This window comes from Rana temporaria, chromosome 3, assembly GCF_905171775.1.
Source record: "Rana temporaria chromosome 3, aRanTem1.1, whole genome shotgun sequence".
Classification (NCBI taxonomy): domain Eukaryota; kingdom Metazoa; phylum Chordata; class Amphibia; order Anura; family Ranidae; genus Rana; species Rana temporaria.
In genome coordinates, this window is record NC_053491.1 from 105,662,024 (window position 1) to 105,685,805 (window position 23,782).

The following is a 23,782-nucleotide window of genomic DNA, read 5'->3' on the forward strand; positions in this document are numbered from 1 at the left end:
TTTTGTACATGAAATCCTCCCATCACAAATCCAAGGTGCTCAATGTGGCATCTATCCAAATGATTGAAAAGGGGAGTACTGTATATGCAGTTTAGAACAAGTATATGCACAGATGCATAGGGTTAGATTTACTAAAACTGGTGCACATGGAATCTGGTGCATCTGTACATAGTAACCAATTAGCTTCCAACTTCAGCTTGTTCAATTAAGCTTTGATAATAAAACCTAGAAGCTCATTGGTTACTATGCACAGCTGCATCAGTTTTAGTAAACCTCCCCATAGTTTCACTGCTGTTCAATTATATCCCATTAACCTCAATACTCCACTTTTTTTTACTTTGCCCTTTGGCGATTTTTTCCTCATCACAAAACACATGACAAAGGGAATGTTAGGACACTACAACTGTAAGGCCTCATGTACATTGCTGCTGGTAAACAGACGTTTAGGAGCAGTTGGGCATTTTTTTCAGCTGCCCCTGAACTTTCCTCTATGTTATTTTATCAGTACATGTACACAGGGTCGTTTATAGTCCTTTCTATGTAGTTGAGTTTAGAAGCATTTTTTGAAAAGAAAAAAAATGCGTTCAGGACGGATGTTCAGAGGCATTTGAAACGGCAAACACCTGCAACAGCTTGTAAATGCGTGTAAACGCGATAACTCGTGTTAAGCCACGTTTTGTTTACAGACTTTTTTTTTTTTTTTAAATACGCTTCTAAAACGCAAACATGGCATGTAAACGTGGCAAAACTGACATTTTTAAATGTCAGTTGCTATCTGTCAAGTTAAATCGTTCAGGAGAGGTTGTAAAACATCCCGTGTACAATTAGCCTTAATATACATTTTGAACTGGGAAGTAAAAAGGTTTTCATTGCTGTTGCAATAACTACTGACCAAGCAATACCTGCAAAATTAATGTTCATTTTATGAACTTTCTGGGTACGGACTGTACTATTCCCTGATAAAACAAAGCAGACCCCCCCAAAAAATTTAAAATAAAATAAAAATCACTTTTCAAACAAGATTAACACTTACATATTAAACTAAAAATTATGTCTATTTCATTATTAAAAGGTGCTTGAGAAGAATTGCATGATAAAGTGCATGGAAACAGGAATAAGACTGATGGCCGTCTGTACCAGCATCCTGTGTTCCTGTACAAGCACAGGACCAGCTTGTGATTTGATGAACTGTTCTATAGCTGGATAAATTCACGTATGAGCATGGAAAGTGTCTGATAAAACGAGGAGAAATTATTGCTAAAAACAAAAAGGAACTAGGCTTATGGTATTTGCAGACAGGGATGCACCAATAACTCATCCATGCTCATTTTCCAGCTGTCCCGTTACTCTTCTACAGCAGAGAGATAGCTATGACAAAAAAATATATGGAAGAAGCTGCATAAGCATGAGGCAGTTTTCATGTCAAAGCATCCATAGGGGTTATGTTTAACATACACTCCTACAGACAGATTTCCAAGCTGTCAAAGTCTGAGCATTTAGTTTTCCAACATCTACCAGATTTCCATTTCTGTAGTTCTGGCATACAGTTCTTTAAACAAATCAGATGTCTCTTCATTTGCATAAAGTTCCCTGGGAGTAAGAGGTCCTGCCTCACACCAGATATAGTTTGGAGCAGCAACAGCTATGTCATGCAGGCCCGTTCAATGTGGTCTCAGAATTCAGGGCAACATCTTCATGGCTGTAATGGGATAGAAAGGGCAAAAGTTAAAAAAATACTGAAAGTCGACACATGTTGGTTTCTAGCAATTTTTAGATTTCTGCTATTAATCTTTTTTTTTTGGCAATAATTGTAATATTGTTTAAAGTGGCTGTAAACCTCAGATATGAAATATAAACAAAGCAAATCCTTCTATACTGTGTACAAGTTTATATTCAAACCACTGGATGCGATTTCTCTCTGCTACCTCTTTCAGGTTATCTGCACTTTATTATTGCGATTCCTTTATTTTCCAAAAAAGTTGCAGTTTACAATCAAAGAGAAACGAAAACAGCGGAGCGTTTTTCGAGCGAAGCCTCATCTGCAATCCCAATGTGCTGGTAAAGCACTGCTAAGACCCTAACATTTTAGGGCGTTTTTGCAGATTGTCGTCACATGTACCACACAGCCAGTACTTGCCAGATATTCCTGAAGCTCCTTTAATGTTGCTGTAGGCCTCTTGGACCAGTTTTCTTCTTGCCGTTTTATTATTTTGGGGTGACGTTTAGTTCTTGGTAATATCACTGTTGTGCCATATTTTCTCCACTTGATAATGACTTTCTTCACTGTGTTCTATGGTATATCCAATACATATCTAATGCCTTGGAATTTTTTTTGTATCCTTCTCCTGACCAATACTTTTTAATAATGAGATCCCGCTGATGTTTTAGAAGCTCTCTGCGGACCATGGCTTTTGCTGTAGGATGCGACTAAGAAAATGTCAGAAAAGACCCACAAGAACGGCTGAACTTTATTTGGGGTTAATCAGATGCACTTTAAAAGATGGCAGGTGTGTACTGTTTAAGTTTAACATGAATTTGAATATGATTGCTTAATTCTGAACATATCCCCAGTTATAAGAGGGTGCGCGCACACTTATGCAACCACAATCTTCGTTTATTTTTACTTCCCTCCCCCTAAAAGATTTCAGTTTGTTTTTCAACCAAGTTGTACAGTTTATAGGTCACATAAAAAAAGTGGAAAAAAAATCTGGATTTATCTTTGTCTCATTTTTTGTGTAGACTTTTTATATCCACTGTACATGTCAACAGGCCCAGCAATACACAGTATGGATGGTCACATAAATCATTACGATTATAAAAATGGTTGTCAGTGTGCAAGGCCTATAAGGTAGCTATATGGGAGACCCAAAACAGACTCAAATGCAAAACTGTGCAACAAGATAGAACATTTACAATATATCAGGAAGCAAAGCAACCCCAGTGGCAAGCTGGACCCAGAAATGGAACAGTGAGAGAGGAACAACATATGCAAGGATACTCAACATATCAGAAAAATGAAACGCTCATAACTGTGCCAGGGGTACAGGGTGGGGGAGCAGTCAGAAGGAAATAGGCGTAGTGGACCTGGTGCTCCTAGTATGAAGAATAGTTCAAGAAAGAAGAACAAGGGGGTGGACAGGTAGTGCCTCTCGCCCAGAGAATAGGACTAAATTCAGGAGATTAGCCAGACTGTAAAGCCCCCTGAAGATGGGCATCAGTGTACATATGCATGCGTTACCTTTGACAACTTTTCCAGACTCCAATAGATAATTGGTAATGGGGAGGAGAGCTTCAGCACACAGCCTGCGATTGGCAGCCACAGCTGTGCATGTTCCCCATGTTCTCTGAGGGGGTGTGTCCCTTCTGTCCAATTTTTTTTGCTTTGGATAGAGTGGAGAGGAATTAGAACCCCTGTCAGGTTTGGATTGCTGTCTGTAAAGGGGATTTACCCTCTCTATTTGTCCTGTTTACCATCATTGATAGTGAAAGTAAAAGAAAACCACAAATTTGGGTTGTCCCCAGAAAAGTAATAGAGGGGAAATCTTCCAATGACAACACTAGTTCTGGTGACTTGAGGGTCCCAAAGGGAATTCCCCTAATTTACAGAGATTTCCTCTCCCCTCTCATTTAGCTATGGGACAGGAAGTACAAGGAAATCTCCGCAATGGGACACAAATCTGACATCCCTTACGCCTCGTACACACGATAGGTTAACCAGAGGACAACGGTCTGATGGACCGTTTTCATTGGTCAAAACTGATCGTGTGTGGGCCCCATAGGTTATTTAACCATCGGTTAAAAAGTAGCCAACTTTAACCAATGGATTCCTAACCGATGGGAAAAAAAATGATTGTTAGTAGGCACAGCCATCGGTTAAAAATCCATGCATGCTCAGAATCAAGTTGACGCATGCTTGAAAGCATTGAACTTCGTTTTTTTCAGCACGTCGTTGTTTTTTACGTCACCGCGTTCTGACACGATTGTTTTTTTTTTAACCGATGGTGTGTAGGCGCGACGGACCATCAGTCAGCTTCATCAGTTAACCGACGACAACGGTCCATCAGACTGTTCTCATCGGATGGACTGATCGTGTGTACGAGGCTTTACTCTATCCAAAATGAAAAAAAAAAAAAGTTTTGCCTAAAGTTCTACTTTAACATCCCCTTGCTTTTCAACTGCCTAATCCTCATCACAAACCAACATTTGTGGAACTTTAACCATAACCACTTGAAAAAAAATAATGTTCTTCAGCGAGCAAGATACATTCCACAATAATAATTATGCTTCCAAAATTAGTGTGTGCTGTAAATTTCTCCCAGCATTATTCCTGTTTTTTCTTGCTGGAGGCTGCCATTTTGCTGAAGCTCAGAGACCCCGAGCAGCACTAAATCTTTAGGCTGTCCAATTAGCCTTTTAATTCAGAAGAGTGCTTAAAAATAAAGAGCAACTAAGCATGTGCAGAGCAGGGTGAGACCGTGTGTTACTGGATTTTAAACAGTATAGGCACTTTTAATGTTTTACATATCTATAAAACAGCAAAAGGGGCCAGTCTGAAGTGATCTAGCAGGACATAATTTACTGACAAATGCTCAACTAAGTTCACAATACAGGATATCAGGACCCATTGCGTACAGAAAGCTTGAACAAGCTGTCAAACAATGTAATACGTTTTTCATCTATTGAAGGACAAAGTCATATTGTTGGGATATACTGCCACCTACAGGAGAACTGGACTTCGGAAAAAAAAAAAAAAAAAGACTGTAGCACGCCCAGTATTCCCCTTTCCTCCGCCGGCATGCCTCAAGTTTTTTGCAAGTATCCTAAGAGATGAACATCTTTTCTTCAGCGCACCAATTTTTTTGCTAGCACTTTTTTCCTATTCAATCAAGAGAACCAAGCTGGTAACTAAATGGCAGCTGTCTGGATTGGCATTACCCCTGCCCTAGCTTTGAAACTTGGTTGGGTCTTCCCTCCACATCCATACCTGTAATTATATTGGTGAAGTGTGACTTCATCCCTCGTTGGGTCTTTCCTGAGAAGTCAGGCTGCCTGTTGCCAGTCCTTAAGGTTCACGAACACAGGGCTTTTTACATACATTTTCTCTGTCTAGACTGCTTTCTCTGTGTACAACTTGCCATACAAGTGAATTGTTGTACACTGCTGTGCAAAAAAGCATCAGTGTTTACAAGAGCAGGGTCACCTACAGCCAGGGGCGTAACTAGAAATCACAGGGCCCCATAGCAAAATGTTGTATGGGGTCCCCCCCTCCAAAAAACTGAACTAATGCCATTGAACAACAGCTCAGGTCAGGTAATCAACACTCACCCCAGTGCAGCGGGCTCCTCCGGTCATCCTCATCCCCCTCTTCATCGGTGCAGTCAATGGCAGATTTCAGACTTGCCCGATCGCTCCTATGCTGCCCTGATCTGAACTCTCCTGAGTCCCGCTTCAGCGCCGAGCGGGGATCTCAGTGTTGTGATGTGGCGGCGGCTGCGGGATTGGAAACTCCCGCCTTCTGGAGCCGGCGGCGCATATGATGGACATCATATGTTCTGCAGGCTCCAGAAGGCGGGACCTGGTACTCCGCAGATCAGATCGCTTCCTGCTCGCCGGCGTTCGGGGCTAAATAGTGTATGGTGCCTTTTTGAGACTCGGGGCTTTTCGGGGGCACATTCGGGGCTCCAGCCCCCCTAGCCCGGGCCTAACGACGCCTCTGCTCGGGACACGGCGGGGCTGGGAGCCAGCTTACATTCTTCATCCTCACCAGTTTTGCCAACCCCCTGAAATGAAATTTACTGGCGAGGATGCCAAAATTTACAAACGATACCAATTGTTTACTGGCACTGCAAAAAACTACCTAAAATTACTGTTTTCAGTGCTAAACAGTGCAAGTAAAATTTTTGAACTATAAACATGTAGCTAGTACTATTAGCAATGTGTTTAAGTTAAACATAAGTCAAAAGACATATTTCTCCATTTACATGAAGGTCAGGTCACTATAACCCTACCAGCACTGGGTTCCCCCCTTACATCAGAGTCTGCAGGATTCCCCCTTACAGTAAAAGGGAACTCTTATGTAAAGGGGAACGCTGCAGATCATGATCCAAGGGGGAACTCTGATGTGGGGGCAGGGGCTCTGGTGACCAGAGACCACCTTATATCAAAGTCCACTGCATTCCCTTTACATCAGAGTTCCCACTTACATCAGGGTCTACAGGAACATTCTTTCTGGTGACCACCAATGCAAGGAACATTCTTTCTGGTGACCACCAATGCAAGGAACATTCTTTCTGGTGACCACCAATGCAAGGAACATTCTTTCTGGTGACCACCAATGCAAGGAACATTCTTTCTGGTGACCACCAATGCAAGGAACATTCTTTCTGGTGACCACCAATGCAAGGAACATTCTTTCTGGTGACCACCAATGCAAGGAACATTCTTTCTGGTGACCACCAATGCAAGGAACATTCTTTCTGGTGACCACCAATGCAAGGAACATTCTTTCTGGTGACCACCAATGCAAGGAACATTCTTTCTGGTGACCACCAATGTAGGGAACATTCTTTCTGCTGACCACTAATGTAAGGGACATTCTTCCCACTGATGGTTCTTTTTGTTGAAGTGTACAGATATATCAGTGTTGTATACAGGGAATAGCTCTCAATATACAGATATCAGTGTCAGGGAAAACACTCAGTGTATAGATGTCAGTTATACATAGGGAATAGCACTTAGTGCTATTCCTTATGTGTTACACTGACATTTATACACCGAGTGTTTTCCCTGACACTGATATCTGTATATTGAGAGCCATTCCTTGTATACAACACTGATTTATCTGTACACCTCGACACTCAGTGTACAGATATCCGTGTGTCAGGGAATAGCTCCTGGTAGATGGGCACTTGGGAAGAAGGAACACTTAGCCTGGCTGATGATCACAGACATGCTGTGATTACACACTGACCGGCTGCCGCACACAACAAGGCGGCCAGAGCGCCTGTCATTGCAATAATCCTCATGGCTCCATGATCGCTCTGTAATCCTGGCCAGCACCTAGTCCTCTCATACAGCCTCATCATCTGCAGGCAGGGTAGACATCACTCACTACCTCTGCGGTGCACAAACTTTCCTAATCCTGCATAATAAACTGTGGGCACATCCAGGGGCAGACTGAGCAGCTCATGGGGCCCCCCTGACTCTGGGGTCCTCGGTTTCTGCCCGACTGATCAGTCCGCCCCTGTACCGGACTGTCCGTAAATTAACGGACGGTTGGCAACACAGATCCTCACCGGGCCCCACTCGGCTGCGGGCCCCATAGCGCCCGCGTGGGTCGCTATGGCGGTAGTTCCGCCACCACCTACAGCCATTCACTTGTTTGGCAAACTGTATGTTGCAGATGTGGCTCCACCAATAATAGGAAAGTGCTGGAAAATTATGTAAATGCCTTTAAAAGCTATGTATGCATTAACCCTTAAAGTGTATGTTACCCCAAAACATATTTTGTATATGTGCACTGTGTTTACTTATCTGAAAATGTAGATTCTTGTATCCATTTCTTCCTTAGCTGGAAAACAACTGGTAATCATGCAGGTTCCAAATATTTTCTGATTCAATCTGACCACACTATAGACAGGAGACCCTTCATAGCGTGATCATTTTGCATCGGTCTTCTAGACTGAAGCTACAGGACATCACAGAAAATTTCAATCAGATAGAGGGGATGTGATCAGACTGCTGTTAACATGCCCCCTGCCCATTCTGAATGAAAGTAGCTTGAGTATGTGACAAACCTGCCGATCTTCACAAGGAGTGTCTGGTCAGTAAAATGTTTTTCATAATATCACTATTGCACATTGTTTAACTTTTCCATAGGGTGCTTATGGAGCATATACCACAAAGAATAAGAAAAGCTGGATAAAAACCTGAAATTAAAAAGTAACCCTACAGACCAAAAATATCAGTTAGTTCTATAAAATTGCTTACCTTTTTTCTCTGCAAGAGCCTTGGGTATTTTTGATGCATGTAGCAACTGAACACTGCTCTTGGGATGCATCCTCCTGGCTACTACTACAAGGATGATTTTCCTTTGCACATTGGACATCCGCAATTGTCAACTGATCAATGACCAAGCCATCAGGATTACTGTTGGTGGAAAAGTCATTGCTTTAAAAATGAATGTAATAATTGGCAGCTAATATTTCACAATTTTCACTTGAAAGAATAAATGTTAAAAAGGCATGTATAACATTTTCCTTTTATTAGGAGAATGACTAAAAGCCAACTTTTTTTAATCAAGCTATATATGAAACCTACAAATCATTCATTGTTACCCTTGCAACCAGCAGGTGGTATACTAAAGGCTGATTCCACATAGTAAAACAAAGTATTACATAAAAAAAAAAAAAAAAAATTACAAATAAAATGTAAAAAATTGTGTACACATGAAAAAAAAAAACAAAAAAAAAAAAACAATGGGCCCCAAATCATAGTTTGTTGTTTTGGGGCTGCCACTGCTGACATTCCCTTCTGAGAAGGTTTGAATTTGTGTACTCACCAAAAATCCTTTTTCTCTGCATTCATTGTAGGACATCGCTCTGCTTTAAACATCACCCTCCTGGGTATAATGCTACCTGCAGGAAGAAGCAGCTAGGTACCACTAAAAAACACAAAATATAGCCCAGGGACGGCCCCTTCAAATTGTAGAACAGACTAATTGACACAGCAGTGCAAAAAGCAAAACAAACAGCAGCATAGCCAGAGGGGAAGATGCTGTCCACCAATTAATGCAGAGAAAATAATTTTACAGCAAGTACAAAAAAAAAATCCTATTTTTACTATTGTTCATTGGAGAACACAGTTCTGCTTTAGATCATCTCCTACTGTGACATCCCAAAGTAGTGCCACAACCGGGCAAGCAAAAAATAAAATGGAAAACCAAACCAATTGTCTCAAAAGAAAATGATACAGGCCAGTCAGACTACTGCCTGCAAAACTGGCATCAGCCTATGTTGCCACATCCATCTTTTAAAAGGAGGTGAACATAAGTGATTACCAAGTGGTCACCTTACAAGCCTGGGAAATCAATGATTGATGCCGGAAAGCCCAGGATGCACTTACCGGTCTTGTAGAATGTGCTGTAGACAGAAACAGTGGTTCTCTGTGCTCAATAGCATATGCTTGAACAATAGTTTGTCATATCCAGCATGAGATGGCAGCAGTTCATACTCTAAGGTCCTTATGTGGGCCCTATATAACCAGGAATCTGAGTTCGGTAACTTGGACATTCAAATACACCCTAATCGCTCTGACTACAACTAAACAATGCAAGGTCATTTCCATTTGGTGAAATGGTTAGGCAGGAAACTATAGAAATTAGATTTCTTTATTCAAGTTGAAAGCTGTTACCACCTTTGGCAGGAAAGTCTTAGATTGACATTTTTATGAAGGGCCAAAAACAGAAACTTGCAAGATAACTTGGCGAGTTTTTGAGACTCTACATGCCAAAGTAATGGGTACCAAAAATGCTACTTTATGAGAAAACGTCAACAGCGGGATCAACCTACTGTCCTTAAAAAAAAAAAAGTTTTTGCAACACTAATACCAGATAAAGAGCCACAGCAACAAGGATGGCTTGACAGGAGGCGTGACGAAGCACATCCTATCTGATTACTTGAAGGTCCAAGCACATTGCCGACAACCAGGGACTTCTCCAGTCTCCATGAACTTTAAGGTGTCTGGTGATCCAGTACCCCTTTTCCCAGTGGTGGCGTATGCAAACTCATTACTATTTTCTAGGGCAGAGGGAAAACAAACTTCCCGATTAGCAGCAGGGAAAGCAGAGCCACTAAACGAAAGAGGACTCTCAGGTAATTTACCCTCTTCTATCTGTCCAGAGGAGACTTGTTCCTGCAAAGGGTCATAGACTGCAAAATTCTGCAGTGGTGTTGTGCATATGGATGTCTTTAAAGGCCAATAAAATGAGGCCCAAAAAAATAATTTTGCAGGTGAACTTGAAGTTGTAATTTCCATAGTTTTTCAGACACAAGGGACAGCTTGGTCTGGTTAGTATGCAATACCAGCCCCAGGTATTCCAGATGAAGTGATGGAATCAGTGAGGACTACCGAAACTCCTCCAGATTTTCAGTAGGAAATGTCGGTCTCAATTCCTAGACACCAGGCATATTCAAGCATGTTCCTACCCCAGCAGGTTCTCAATATCACAAAACCTTCTGAACATAAAGCGTTCAAACAGGAGCCCTTTTCATCAACAAAAGGGTGAAACATTTCAAAGCCATACACAAAAAACACTTCACATTGCTACTGTCCCATCACTATAACAACAATGTGGGAAGCGAAGCTTGCAAAAAGTGTCAGAGGTTGCTGGTTAAAGTAGCCTGGAATTCAAAGTACATGGACTACAGGAGAACACATTTTAAATCTATGCATAGACATCATTTGGCTCTCATTGTTCAACATTTATTCTATCAATATGTTGTTTACGTACTTCTGCTGACTCTTGATGCCCCTTCCCCATCAGCCCAACCTGTGTTGCCATCTGTAGATTTGTGGCTCCTACAATTCTTACGGCCTTGTTGATGCTTCCTCCTCGTGCTGCTGCCATCTGTTGACCTAGGTCTCCCTGAACTCTCCTGCTGCCTCTTGAAGAACTCATGCCTTTTGTGCTGCCCCTGCCTGTGCGTCTGTGGCTCCTCATATCTTTACTGTCTATTCCCTTCTGTGCTGCCTATGGACCTGTTGTTCCTCCACCTCTCCTGCTGCATCTTGATTACTTTCCCCTGTTCATGCTGAAGCGGTTTCCTTCCCTCCTTAAGGGGACTGTAAAGCCCTGCACCTCTATGAAGATGAAAGCCAAGAACTGTTAATATTTTAGCACGTCTACTAATTTTGCATCCCCCAACAGGCCTGAAAGCTTACCTTTATGTTAACATTCAAAAAAAAGTATGGCTTTCTAAAACACATACTCACCTAGGTTGATGCAGCCTCAATCCCACCGCAGGCTCTGTAGTAAGAACTGAGCAATCAAACACTGCTTGATCGCTCAGTTCTCCCCCTCTGCTCTGAGCAGAGCGCCGATGACCAAGTCTCTGGCTCTCTGCTCTGCCCCTTCAGCACTCACTGGAGCACTGGGCTGTGAAGGGGGCCGGCTCAGGCACTAAGCAGATCACTGAAAGGTTGAGCCAGGTGCCAGTCCAGGGTTCTGGATGGATCCTAACCATATGGTTGGGATTTTTTCAAAGCCTGGACCGGCTTTGTGATGCCTGCTGTTGGCTGAACATGGGTCACAGGAACTGCACTCCTGTGATTCATAGAAGTATAGCCAAAAAAGTTTTGGTTATACTTCTATAAATAAAGGTCTACCTTAAAGGGCAAGTTCACCTTTACAGAAAAAATCTGTTAGGTGAACTTACACAGAATGCCCCCCCAGTCCCGCTGACCTGGAGCATGGCGATCTCCTACCATGAGCCCTCATATAACTGCCTCACCGGTCTGGGGCTTAGAAATCCCCTCCGAGTGATTTCCTAAACATACCTCATCAAGAGGTACGTATAGGAGCATTCTAATTGGTTGGCACTATCGCATGTGCAGCGTCGACCAATCCTTCGCTGTGTAGCCTGTCCTGTCACCGCAGTCGAAAAGGAGAGAAAGCCACAGGGATTTAAAATCCTCTGACTGGTAAAGCGGCTGTACGATATATCAGAACTACAGGTTATAGCGGGACCGGGGGCGATGTGGAGAGGGGGCCAGTCCAGATTTTCTGTAAAGGTAAACTTAGCCTTTAAGGAGATTCAGTCATGATTCATGTTAAAATGATTGTAAACAGCAGGAGGCTATTTTTTTTAAATAACAAACATGTTATACTTACCTGGTCTGTGCAATTGTTTTGCACAGACCAGCCCCGATCCTCCACTTCTCAGGTCCCCCGCCGGCAATCCTGGCTCCTCCTATTCCTGGTGCATCACTATAGGAAGCCACTTCCTATTGTTACACACCTGGGGGCTCGATCCAGACAGCGGGGCTTGGTTCTGCCCCCTACCTTATGGAGACAGGAATTGATTGACAGCAGCAGAAGCCAATGGCTCCCGCTGTTGCCTCTCTGTCCTGTGAGGAGGGAAAGAGCAGCTCTTTGGCAGAACGCTGCATTGAGATCGGGCTCAGATAAGTACACAAGTATAAAAAGGGGTGCTGTAGGGGAGGCTGCACACAGGTTTTTTTACCTTGATGCACAGGATGTAAAAAACCTACATTTACAACCACTTTAAGCTATCCATAGGATTTTTTATTTTAGCCAGCAGTCTAAAACTCAAAAAAATAAAAAATTCCAAAAATTAGATGGATGAATGGATGGATGAATTGCCCCCCCAACCGCCAGGACATTGTATTTTGACAGCGGGATTCTCTGCTGTAAAAAAAACACTGAACAGCGGCAGCAGCCGCTGATTGACAAATGTTTACCAGCTTGTCCATTCAACGGAAGTCGCTCTAATGATTAAAGCGGTTGTATACCCAATATTTTTTTTTTTTTTTTTTTTTACACACCTGAAAGGCAAAGGGCATAATGAGCTAGTATGCACCACATACTAGCTCATTATGAAATACTTACCTTTGAACGAGGTGTAGAGAACTTACCTGGTCTTGCCTTGGCGTGTCTTCCGGGTGATTGTCTGGAGCGGCGATGTCGTCACTCCCGTGCATGCACGCGGGAGACTTCATTCCAGCAAGGACCGGCGGCTGCCGGGCCTTTAGCCGAGGATCCTCGCTGCGCATGCGCCACTGCAATCAGTGGTGCATTGCGAGGGGAATATCTCCTAAACCGTACAGGTTTAGGAGATATTCTTTATACCTACAGGTAAGCCTTATTATAGGCTTACCTGTAGGTAAAAGTGGTAGTAAAGACTTTACTACCACTTTAACTTCTGTCAAATAGGGATGGCCACACAGGTATGGAAATTTGTCAAAATTAGAATCAGTCTATGGGCAGCTTTATTTAAAAATCTCGATATTTAGTCTTGAATCATCATAAAAGTGCAGTTTCAAATGAAAAAATTGCCCTTTATCAATCTTTACTTACTCTGCCTGGGGATTATGCTAGCTTCTGGAAAAACGATAAAAAAAAGTCTATTTAACCCCATGCTAAAAATACACACAGCCTACATAACAGGGCTCGGTAGCTAAAAAAGAATGTAAACGGTAACAGGAGATCTGTATTTAATAATGTTACTTCTGGTTAGGAGCTGGAAGGCAGTATGTATTATATGCATGAATTGAAGCAACTGTAGCGGTCAGACCTCAGAGGGCCTTTCAGCTGACTTACGGTATCTCCGAGATTCATTCTTAGACAACCTAGGTAAACTTGCTAAAGTAAACAAATAAAAAAAATAAATGTAGGAGCAAATCTGTTATAAATCTGGGTAACTTCTGTAAAAACAGCATAACAAAACATCTGTGTATACAGGAAATACCAAGAGCCAAGAAAATGTTTGTTCGTTCCTTTGGTTAATTTCGGATGAACTGTCGTGATCAGCTCTTGAAAGCAGTGTACGAATGATCAGATTATCGTACGATTCCTTTGAATGCGGTATTTTTTTTACCAATTTTCCACTCGTGTGTCCTAGGCATAATGTGACTGCCTATGAATTATGTTTTCTGCAGTAATTTGTCATAAAATGTAATCAGATCCTAAGCCAAGTCACAACATTAGACAAACGCAATGTGCTTAAAGGGGTTGTAAACCCTCGTTTTTTTTCACCTTAATGCAGAATACGTGGATCAAGGCCACTCTGTGCAAAACGAGCTGCACAGTGGAGGCAAGTATGACATGTTTGTTTAAAAAAAAAAAAAGAAAAAAGCTTTACAACCAGCTAAAAAAAAAAAAAAAACACAATTGTAATTTCTTAATTCCCACTTGAACACAAGCATTAAACATCCACAGTACTGGAGAAAAAAGGAAGTGAACACAGACTAAACAAACAAAACAAAAGTGAATTGAAGTCAGTAGTTTGCACACCTGGAGTCCAATTTACAAAAGGAGTTTGGAGGTGTGGTATACAGCTACTTGGATAAAAAAGACACTCAAACATTTTAAGATTACTGCTCACAAGAAGCATCAGCTGATGTGAACCATGCCTCGCAAAAAGGAGCCGCGATCTGCTGTGTATCCGGTGCTCCATCACGCACGGCCACACCTCCTGGCCCCGCATTGGGCCACTGTTCTGTCTATCATATGAGCAGGGCCAAGAGGCGTGGCTGCGAGTGACAGAGCGACAGGTACACAGGAGATTGCGGCGCTTGCTCCTCTTCCCTCGGAGACAGCAGGGATAATCCAACAAGGCTACAATGATGGGAAAGGTGAGGCTGTATATGGGCACTGAATAGGCTGCATTGTTGGGAAATGTAATGGCTGCAGATGGACACTGAGCAGAGTGCATTGATGAGCTGTGGCCCTAGTTTTGCTTCAAAGTTCTTCATTTAAAATGTAAGTTTTTTTCTTAAACTTCCCTCCTAAAATTGGGGTGTGTGTTATACGCCGATAAATACGGCTTGGCTGTACAAAGGAGGTTCGACCAGCTATTAACTCCAAGGGTGCACATACTTTTTCCTCCAGCACTGAGAATGTTTAATGGGTGCGTCCAATAAAGACATGGGAAATTAGAATTGTTTGTAGGTTATCAGCTTAAGCACATTGGGCCAGATTCTTGTGGAATCTGCGGCGGCGTAGCGTAAGCCATTTACACTACGCCGCCGCAAATTACTGGAGCAAGTGCCGTATTCCCCAAGCACTTGCTCCGTAATTTGCGGCGGTGTAGTGTAAATGGCCCGGCGTAAGGCCGCGTAATTCAAAGGGGGCGGCTTGTATTTAAATTAAGCGCGCCCCGCGCCGATCGAACTGCGCATGCGTCGGGCGTTAAAATAGCCCAGTGCGCATGCTCCAGCTCACAACTGGAAACGTCAATGACGCCGACGTGAGCGTCATTGACGTAAAGTCCTATTCGCGAACGACTTACGAAAACTACGGAAAAACGACGCTGACCTGACGCCATACTTAGCATGGCATACGTCGGACCTTCGTAAACGTACCCCTCATATAGCAGAGGTAAGTTTACGCTTACGGAAACGTCGTAAATTCACTGCAACCACAGGCTGCAGGAAAGAAATTTGCACAATTCCCCCTTTAACATTATAATTAGCAATAGTAGTAAGAGAATGCGGCAGGCTGGTTGATCAACTTGGTACATTCAGCCTGCCCATTACCGGTTCAAATCTGTTCCTGCTTAACCAGCTGAGATTCAAACCGTGTATGGCTGGATTTGATAAGGATCAGATCACATTTTATGGCAAATTAGTGTAGAAAACTAGTTCATTCCCAGGCGTTCACATACTTACGCCTAAGTACACAATAAGAAAATCGGACAAAAAAATAGCGCTTTTGAAACGATCGTACGATAATCTGATCGTTAGTACACAGCTTTCGAGAGCCGATCACGACAGTTCATCCAAAATTATTCAAAGGGACAAACTTAAAGAAAAGTTTTGCCACTGTATTTATTGTCTATAAATATTTTTTATATCTTTCAGCCCAAAATTCAAACTTCCCACAAATGTTTTAACGTATCTATTAAATGATCCTTTTTAGAAAAAAAAATAATAATCATACCCTTATAAATCTATTGTGTCTTTTTTTTTTTTTGCGTATTCAATGGTATTTTTGGTGCAGACATGTTCAACAACCTCAAAAGGGAAAACGGTACTTGATATGTATATTTGGAATTAGTCACAGCAACAAAATAAAAATAGGAACCATTAAAACATCAGTCTAGGCTCATTTTTTATTTATTTTTTATTTAACTCTTGAATATCTTTTGATTAAGGCGCAAATATCAGTTGTCTCACAAGAAAAGATGTGACAATAAATACACATAGCAATTGTTAAATCGTCCAAAGCAGATATATTAATTTCAGATACCGTTCAATATTGGTGAGAAAAAAAAAGCTTGGGTATTTTCCTTGCACAAATGACACTAAACAGACCAGCTGCTTCCATTGTTAAATACATGCCCACCATGCAAAGCAGTGCAAAGGTAGTGAAATGCATGGGACATGCAATGCAAGCCATCTACCACCCCTGAGGACATCCAGCACACTTCAAAACACTTGCCAGGAGAAGGGAGAATCTCAGGGACTGGATCTATCAAATAGTAGCCATTGCTAGGGCACACCTTGAACCACCACCATCTCTAATCTGTGTACACCAGGTGGTGTAGTTCCTGCATGTATGTGACTGACAAAAATAAACCTTTAACTAAAATCAAGAGTAAAAACAAACATGTTTCTTCATAAAATACAATACTGGCAACTTCCATACATCACATGACGCCAACTCCCATCCCACCTTGAATATCTGGGAACCTTGGATAATACTATACCTTACAGAAATTGAAACTTTGAAGCCTAGCCTATAGTTTTGGTTCTCCATCTCCTTTAGTGGCTAGTCACGTTTGCTCCCTGTGCACCTGTGTTTGAGGGTAAAAGTGCCACCACTGCCTGTACCAGGCCCACCTCTTATCTTCTTTTTCATCTCGACTTGTTCCTTCTCTCTTTCTAGCTCTACCCATATCTATCATCACACTGGAGAAGAGTTTCTCTGACTGTTAATATAACATACAGCTGACACTTTTAAAATGGAACGTTAGCCAGAAAATTACATCCTGCTAGATCACTTAAGGCTGGCCCTTTTTGCGGGTATAGCTATGTAAACACACTAGAAATAAGTGCCTATAATGTTTAAAATCAAGTAATATGTTTTTCACCATGCTCTGCACATGCTCAGTTGCTCTTGATGTTTGCCACTGAGCTGAAAATCAGAGCCTAAAGATTTACTGCTGCTCAGGGGGGTTCTGGGCCTCAGAAAAATGGCAGTCTCTGGCAGGGGGGAAAAAAAAACAACAACAATGCTGGAGGCAATTTACAGCACACACTCATTTTAGCAGCATGATTATTAAAGCAGACTATATGTTTCCTACTAAAGAACATTTTTTTTTTAACAAAGTTGTTATGGGTAACGTTCCATTTTATGGCCATTTTGTTTGTCAATCTTGTTTCAACTTGGTCATGCTTGAACATGAAACCACCATATAATTCAGCGCCACTACCCCAATTACATCTACATATTTCCAATACCTCCTTTTTAGGGGCTATACAGGGAGCAGCCCATTATCCTTATCCCAGCGCAGGTCACCATCTATACTTATATCATTTTGATTTGGATACCTGAAGCAGATTAGCCATGGTGTTGCTAAATGTATTAACTACAAATGGCCATCTACTTATTGCGCAACTGAGAGCTTGTTCTGTTTGCTTGTTGTATCCGATATTAAAAGGCCAAGTTTATTATGGGAGCATGTTACACACATATTTAGAGTGTTACATGCTACAGAACCACCCCCCTGCACCCCCTCAATCCCCCCTTTCCTATAACAGAAATGGGGTCCCTTTCCTCTGCACCCTCCATCATATTAAAAATCAGCGCAGCTGTTCAGGGCTTCCACCTGTGAAGCCGCAATATTATTTCACAGCAATTTGTAAATGAAGAAAGTACAAATACTGTATGCCACTGCAGCAGACAGCTTCTAGCTCTCAAACTGTGAGGTCATGTCTGCTCGAGCCTGAATTTGCACCCACGGTTCACTGATCCACTTTCATTTGGTAAATCGGGGGGGGGGATCCTGCTGCTGCTTATGAGGGGAGGAGGTAGTGCTGGAGCAGAGAGTTTCTTAAAGCCTAGTACACACCAATAGTTATTTTCCGATCAACCCAGCAGTTGGAGATACTGTACTAACAAATCCAATGTTAGTACATCGATCTCCCCCCTGAGCTACTGTGTTCTGACAGGGGGACGGACCCCCGCCAGAACACTCTGGTCAGTGCTTACAGCTATTAGCCGAGAGCTCTGATCGGGAGCCGGTCAGCCGCTGGTTTTCCAGCATGCACATCCCACAGAAGTGAACTAGCTTCTGTCGGACTGGCTGCCATACACACAGGCCGAACGTTGGAAGGGGTTTAGTGTCCTCATTTCACCTCTGTATAATCCCATTAATGCGTACAATGGTTTTTAAACTGATTGACAGGTAAACTCCTTTGGCCATCATGCTAACAAAAGCACTTTGCAGACTCCGACAAAATAGATCTAGAATCCGACAATGGCTGATCTATATGGCCAGAAATTCACTTGCAATAATAATTCAACAACTCAAGAAAAATATGGATCTGAATACAGCTGCATTATTTTCAGTATCTCACAAAAGTGAGTACACCCCTAACATTTTTCTAAATATTTTATCTTTTCATGTGACAACACTGAAGAAATTACAACTTTATACAAGCTGTACACTCACTAAATTTGCTGCCCCCTCAAAAGAACAACACACAGCCAATAATGTCTAAACCGCTGGCAACAAGAGTGAGTACTCCCTTAAGTGAAAAATGTTCAAATTGGGCCTAAAAGTGAAAATATTTTGTGTGGCCCCCATTATTTTCCAGCACTGCCTTAACCTTCTTGGGCATGGAGTTCACCAGAGCTTCACAGGTTGCCACTGGAGTCCTCTTCCACTCCTCCATGACTATATCACAGAGCTGGTGGATGTTATGATGCCCAACACATGCTCAATAGGGTTTAGGTCTGGAGAGAAGCTTGGCCAGTCCATCACCTTTACCCTCAGCTTCTTTAATAAGGCAGTGGTCGTCTTGAAGGTGTGTTTGGGGTCGTCATGTTGGAATACTGCCTTGTGGTCCAGTCTCCGAAGGGAGGGGATCATGCACTGCTTCAGTATGTCACAGTACATGTTGGCATTCATGATTCCCTCAATGAACTGTAGCTCCCCAGTGCCAGCAGAACTCATGCAGCCTTAGACCTTTACACTCCCACAAACATGCTTGACTGTAGGCAAGACACACTTGTCTTTGTATTTCTCACCTGGTTTCCACCACACATGCTTGACACCGTCTGAACGAAATAAGTTTATCTTGGTCTCATCAGACCAAAGGACATGGTTCCAATAATCCATGTCCTTAGTCTGCTTGTCTTCAGCAAACTGTTTGCAGGCTTTCTTGTCCATCATCTTTAGATGAGGCTTCCTTCTGGGAGGACAGCCATGCAGACCAATTTGATGCAGTGTGCGGCATATCATCTGGGCACTGACAGGCTTACCGCCCCACCCCTTAAACCTCTGCAGCAATGCTGGCAGCACTCATACATTTATTTCCCAAACAACCTCTAAATATGACGCTAAGCACGTGCACTCAACTTCTTTGGTTGACCATGGCAAGGGCTGTTCTGAGTTTAACCTGTACTGTTAAACCGCTGTATGGTTTTGGCCACCGTGCTGCAGCTCAGTTTCAGGGTCTTGGCAATCGTCTTATACCCTAGGCTATCTTTATGTAGAGCAACAATTTTCAGATCCTCAGCGTTTTCTTTGCCATGTTGAACTTCCAGTGACCAGTCAGAGCGAGAGCGATAACCCCAAATTTAACACACCTGTCCCCCCCCCCCCCAATCACACCTGAGACCTTGTAACACCAACGAGGGAAAATGGCGAATTGGGCCCAATTTGGACTTTTTTACTTAGGGTTGTACTCACTTTTGTTGCCAGCCATTTAGACATAAATGGATGTGTGCTAAATTATTTTGGAGGGGACAGCAAATTTCCATTGTTATACAAGCTGTACACTCACTACTTTACATTGTAAAAGTGTCATTTCTTCAGTGTTGTCACATGAAAAGATATAATAAATTATTTACAAAAATGTGAGGAATGTACTCACTTTTGTGAGATACTGTATGTACGCATATGCATCTTTACACACATCTATATTCAAGTATTTTATTGATCATTACTGAGGAACCTTTTTCCTAGAAAGCACATTTGTAATGACATCAGCAACATTTTTACAGCTGTGAAAATTAAGCCTCAGGATGTAAAACTTTCCCCAATAAACACTAACTTTAGCTCTGCTGAAAGGCATAGTTTACCTTTACCAAAATGTGTGCTAGTAGGGATGATTGGGGGGGATTTGTGTTAGGAAGGGGGGTTGGGGAGGGCCAAGGATTTGTGCAGGTGCTGGGAGGGGGGGATGTGCACTGGGAGGAGAATCTTTGTTTGGGGAGAATTTTGACTTGCAAAGGAAAAAACATTTACAAAACGTCTGTAAACACGGTCATCACAGACAGACCTGTCCAGAGATTCACACTAAAGTAGTGCTCTTCAAGAGGCAGAAAATCCTTAAGTTATGGATGCAGCACCTCTTTTCTGGACCTTGTGGAGGGTGCTGCCAGACATTATCTGACCATTTAATAGGATAGGGATTTGGCCAACCTGTATATTATTGTTCAGCATGAAATGATCTTTTGAATGAATATAAATATGAAGGGTGTCAGAGGTCTATTTCATCTAGGAGAGGTAATGTGCCCATACCTTCTAATATAGTGCCGATTGGGCCTAAAAGACTGCCGATTATTTGATATGGGTAAATATGTCCTTATCCTGGCGGTACTGTTATCTCAGGTGTTATGAAATACACCAAGGTTTGGCTGGTTCAGAATAAGATAAACAGAAATGTGTATTTACTAATGACTCCAGCTACTACACTGACAACAGGGAATTAGTGGAAAGAAAAACTGCTCGCTTTCTTAATTGCCCAAGCTTGCGAGATTAAAGGTTTTATGAGGGCAGGTAGATATGTATTGGGGTTAGATTCTGCTAGTCCTATCAAAGTATTGACAAGGGTGTTTGGAATGCAGCTACAAGTTTTATGATTGTATAAACTGAAGGATGGGGGTCGCTGCTGTGGTTCTTATTCTGACAAAATGGCATTGGTGACCTGGACTTTTTGTGTACCCCCGTACGCATTACAATAACAGATGACGTGATCTCTGGGAGATCAGTCAAGACTTTAGGAGGAACTTAAATGGCCTACACCTAAAGCAATGGTATTCTTCAACTTTGGTCAAAGCCGCACAGTTTGTTTCATCTACATGCACCTCTTACCTGCATAAGCATTTTTGGTAAAAATGAACTATGCCTTTAAACGCAAATGGTTGACACAATCTTAAATTTCAAGTCAAGTATCACTATCAGAAAATCTTTCACAGAAAGCAGCAAAGGGCAACTAATAGTTTTTGCTGTACAGAACAAAGTATACGTAAACAAGCTTCCAGCACCTTTACAGATATTACTCGGCTAAAACATCCCTTTCATCCCTGCTACATTTCTTCTCCGACTTTCAGACTAGGAACAAGCAAACCACAATTAAGTCAGAACTATTGATCTAAATGCGTGTTCCAGGTCAGTGCATTAGAAAGTGTTGAAGCCATTGGATTCACACGACAGCAAGGCAGCCAACTTTTTTTAAGAGCAGTCTGGCAAAGGTAGCCCACATCTGTCATAGAAGGCTTCATCTAAATGTTCTTCAACCATACGTTATAGCAATAAATTTACTTGCAATTAGCAGATCCCAGCCTAAAGCTAGATGGCTATAGACTCGCCCAGTTTAGCAGGGACTAGACAAATTTCAATCTATGTGTAGCCATTTCTGTATGACAGAAGTCGGTCATTAGATTCATTTCTGATGAACAGGAATGGTTGGAAAACTGTGGTCAATCAGTGGCTGCAGCCGCTGATCATAACATTCTGACAGCGGAGAGTCCAGCTGTCAGAATACAATATCCCAGGGGGGAGAGGTCTCCATCCACCTTGCTTGTTTGGATAAAAGGAAACTGTTTGCTGAAGGTTTTATACATGAAGGTAAAATACCTTCTTGCTCGCTCCCAAAGGCTACAACTGCTGTCAATCACAGCCAGGGAGACAATAAGGGGAGAGAGAAAGGGCTGAGACAAGTTTGTGTGTGAATGGACACGCAGAGCCGCAGCTTGGGAACAAGCTTGCCCTGGGGGGCATTTGGCAGGAGAGAGGGGCCAGGAGTGCCGTTGGTGAACCCGAGAAGAAAATTGGGACTGCACAGAGCAGGCAAGTGTGACATGTTTTTTTTTTTAAACAATTATCACTTTAAGGCCTGATTCAGACTTAAGCGCCCTTTAATGCCTTTTACAGAAATGTACTACAGTACTTTTAACATGGTTTCCTATTGGACATGTGTGTGTATTATATATATATATATATATATATATATATATATATACACATATACATATACATATACATATATATATATATATATATATATATATATACATATACATATATATATATATATATATATATATATATATATACATATACATATATATATATATATATATATATATACATACATATACATATACACACACACACACACACACATATACATACATACATACACACACACACACACACACACACACACAAACACAAACACATACAAACACAAACACATACAAACACAAACACATACAAACACAAACACATACAAACACAAACACATACAAACACACACAAACACACACACACACAAACACATGCACACAATCCCACAGTTGATCCAAAAGAGGGGGGAAAATTAATTCCCGATACCCTGAAAGGCAATCCCTGGATCATGTTTACCTATAAATATTAGTATCCAGTTATATTTTGTACATTCAATAGCAAAATACATAGGTGTGAACCAGGCCTTATGGCAAATTACTGCAGAAAACCAGTTAACATAATGCCAAGGAGTCGACATACTTCTTCATGCCAGTGTATGTACACAAAATTAACTTTTTTTTTAACCTCACGAGTAAAGACATACTAACAAGTACTGAAACTCTGGCTCGGTGGACAAGGTCCTCACAAGATCATTGATGTTTGCACTGTGATATGGTTTTACTATAGTGATTTCTCAGTTGCACTACAGTACAACTTTGTTTCAAAATAATTGAATTGAACATTAAAATTAGCAACAATTCTCTACAGACCAAGAATGATGAGCTGATGTACGAGATGGGTAGCAAGTCAGTCACACAATATTTGGTGGATTAGCCAAACATTCAGATGAGAGTGGATAAAGAAATGAGACTCTCCCTGCTCCTTTAGGTGTTGGGAGCATGTCAATTATTTTCCTGGCATGCTGTACATACCCTGCAGGAGTAAAGATTCTGAGAAGTACCCACAACAGAAGTGAGAAGAGACAGAATATCACAGAAAAAAAAAAGAGAAGATAATTAAGAAAACAGTGAGGATTATGGTGTAGATCCCAGTATTTTTAAATAGAAAGACTGTAAAAGCAGATTTTATATATATTTTTTTTTAAATAACAATCGTGTTATACTTACCTGCTCTGTGCAATGATTGCACAGAGCATCCCGATCCTCATTTTCTTGGGTCCCCCGCTGATGCTCTTGGCTCCTCCCTCCCAGAAGAGAGCCCTAATAGCAAGCCGCTATGAGGGCACGCATGTGTGCTTGCTCCCAAGCTGGCTGTGTGTTAATAAGAGACACAGAGCATGGCTAGGCCCCACTCTCTCCTCGTTGGCTTTGACTGACAGAAGCCAATGGTCCCCACTGCTGTGTCTGAGCCAATAAGGAGTGGGAGAGAGAGTCAAGAGAGCCTGGATTGGGCTCAGGTAAGTATTTAGGATGAGGCTGATGGAAGAGCTGCATGCAGAAGGTTTTTTACCTTGTACAGAAACATAAGAGATTGACTGCAACACAAATAAAAAAAGACCAAGTGGTACATCAAATCTGCCCCATTTTTTCCCTGTCCATTACATTTACTGCTAGGTAGAA

At 41.9% G+C, this 23,782-nt stretch overlaps 1 protein-coding gene across 3 annotated transcripts in view; it reads right to left on the reverse strand.

Annotated features, from left to right (window-relative positions):
• Positions 1-899: 899 nt before the first annotated feature.
• The window catches only part of PPP6R2 (protein phosphatase 6 regulatory subunit 2), a 167,103-nt gene continuing 144,220 nt past the window's right edge, over positions 900-23,782 (reverse strand). The window contains exons 23-25 of one of the 3 annotated variants that reach the window (XM_040343188.1): positions 23,135-23,152; positions 7,990-8,148; positions 900-1,699 (exon numbers count right to left, since the gene is read on the reverse strand). In XM_040343188.1, coding sequence (XP_040199122.1) covers positions 1,648-1,699; positions 7,990-8,148; positions 23,135-23,152 — 229 coding nt within the window. In that variant the 3' untranslated portion in view covers positions 900-1,647. Of the gene's footprint in view, positions 1,700-6,994; positions 7,688-7,989; positions 8,149-23,134; positions 23,153-23,782 lie in introns of those variants that run through there. The other 2 variants (XM_040343189.1, XM_040343190.1) reach the window with 2 other exon arrangements.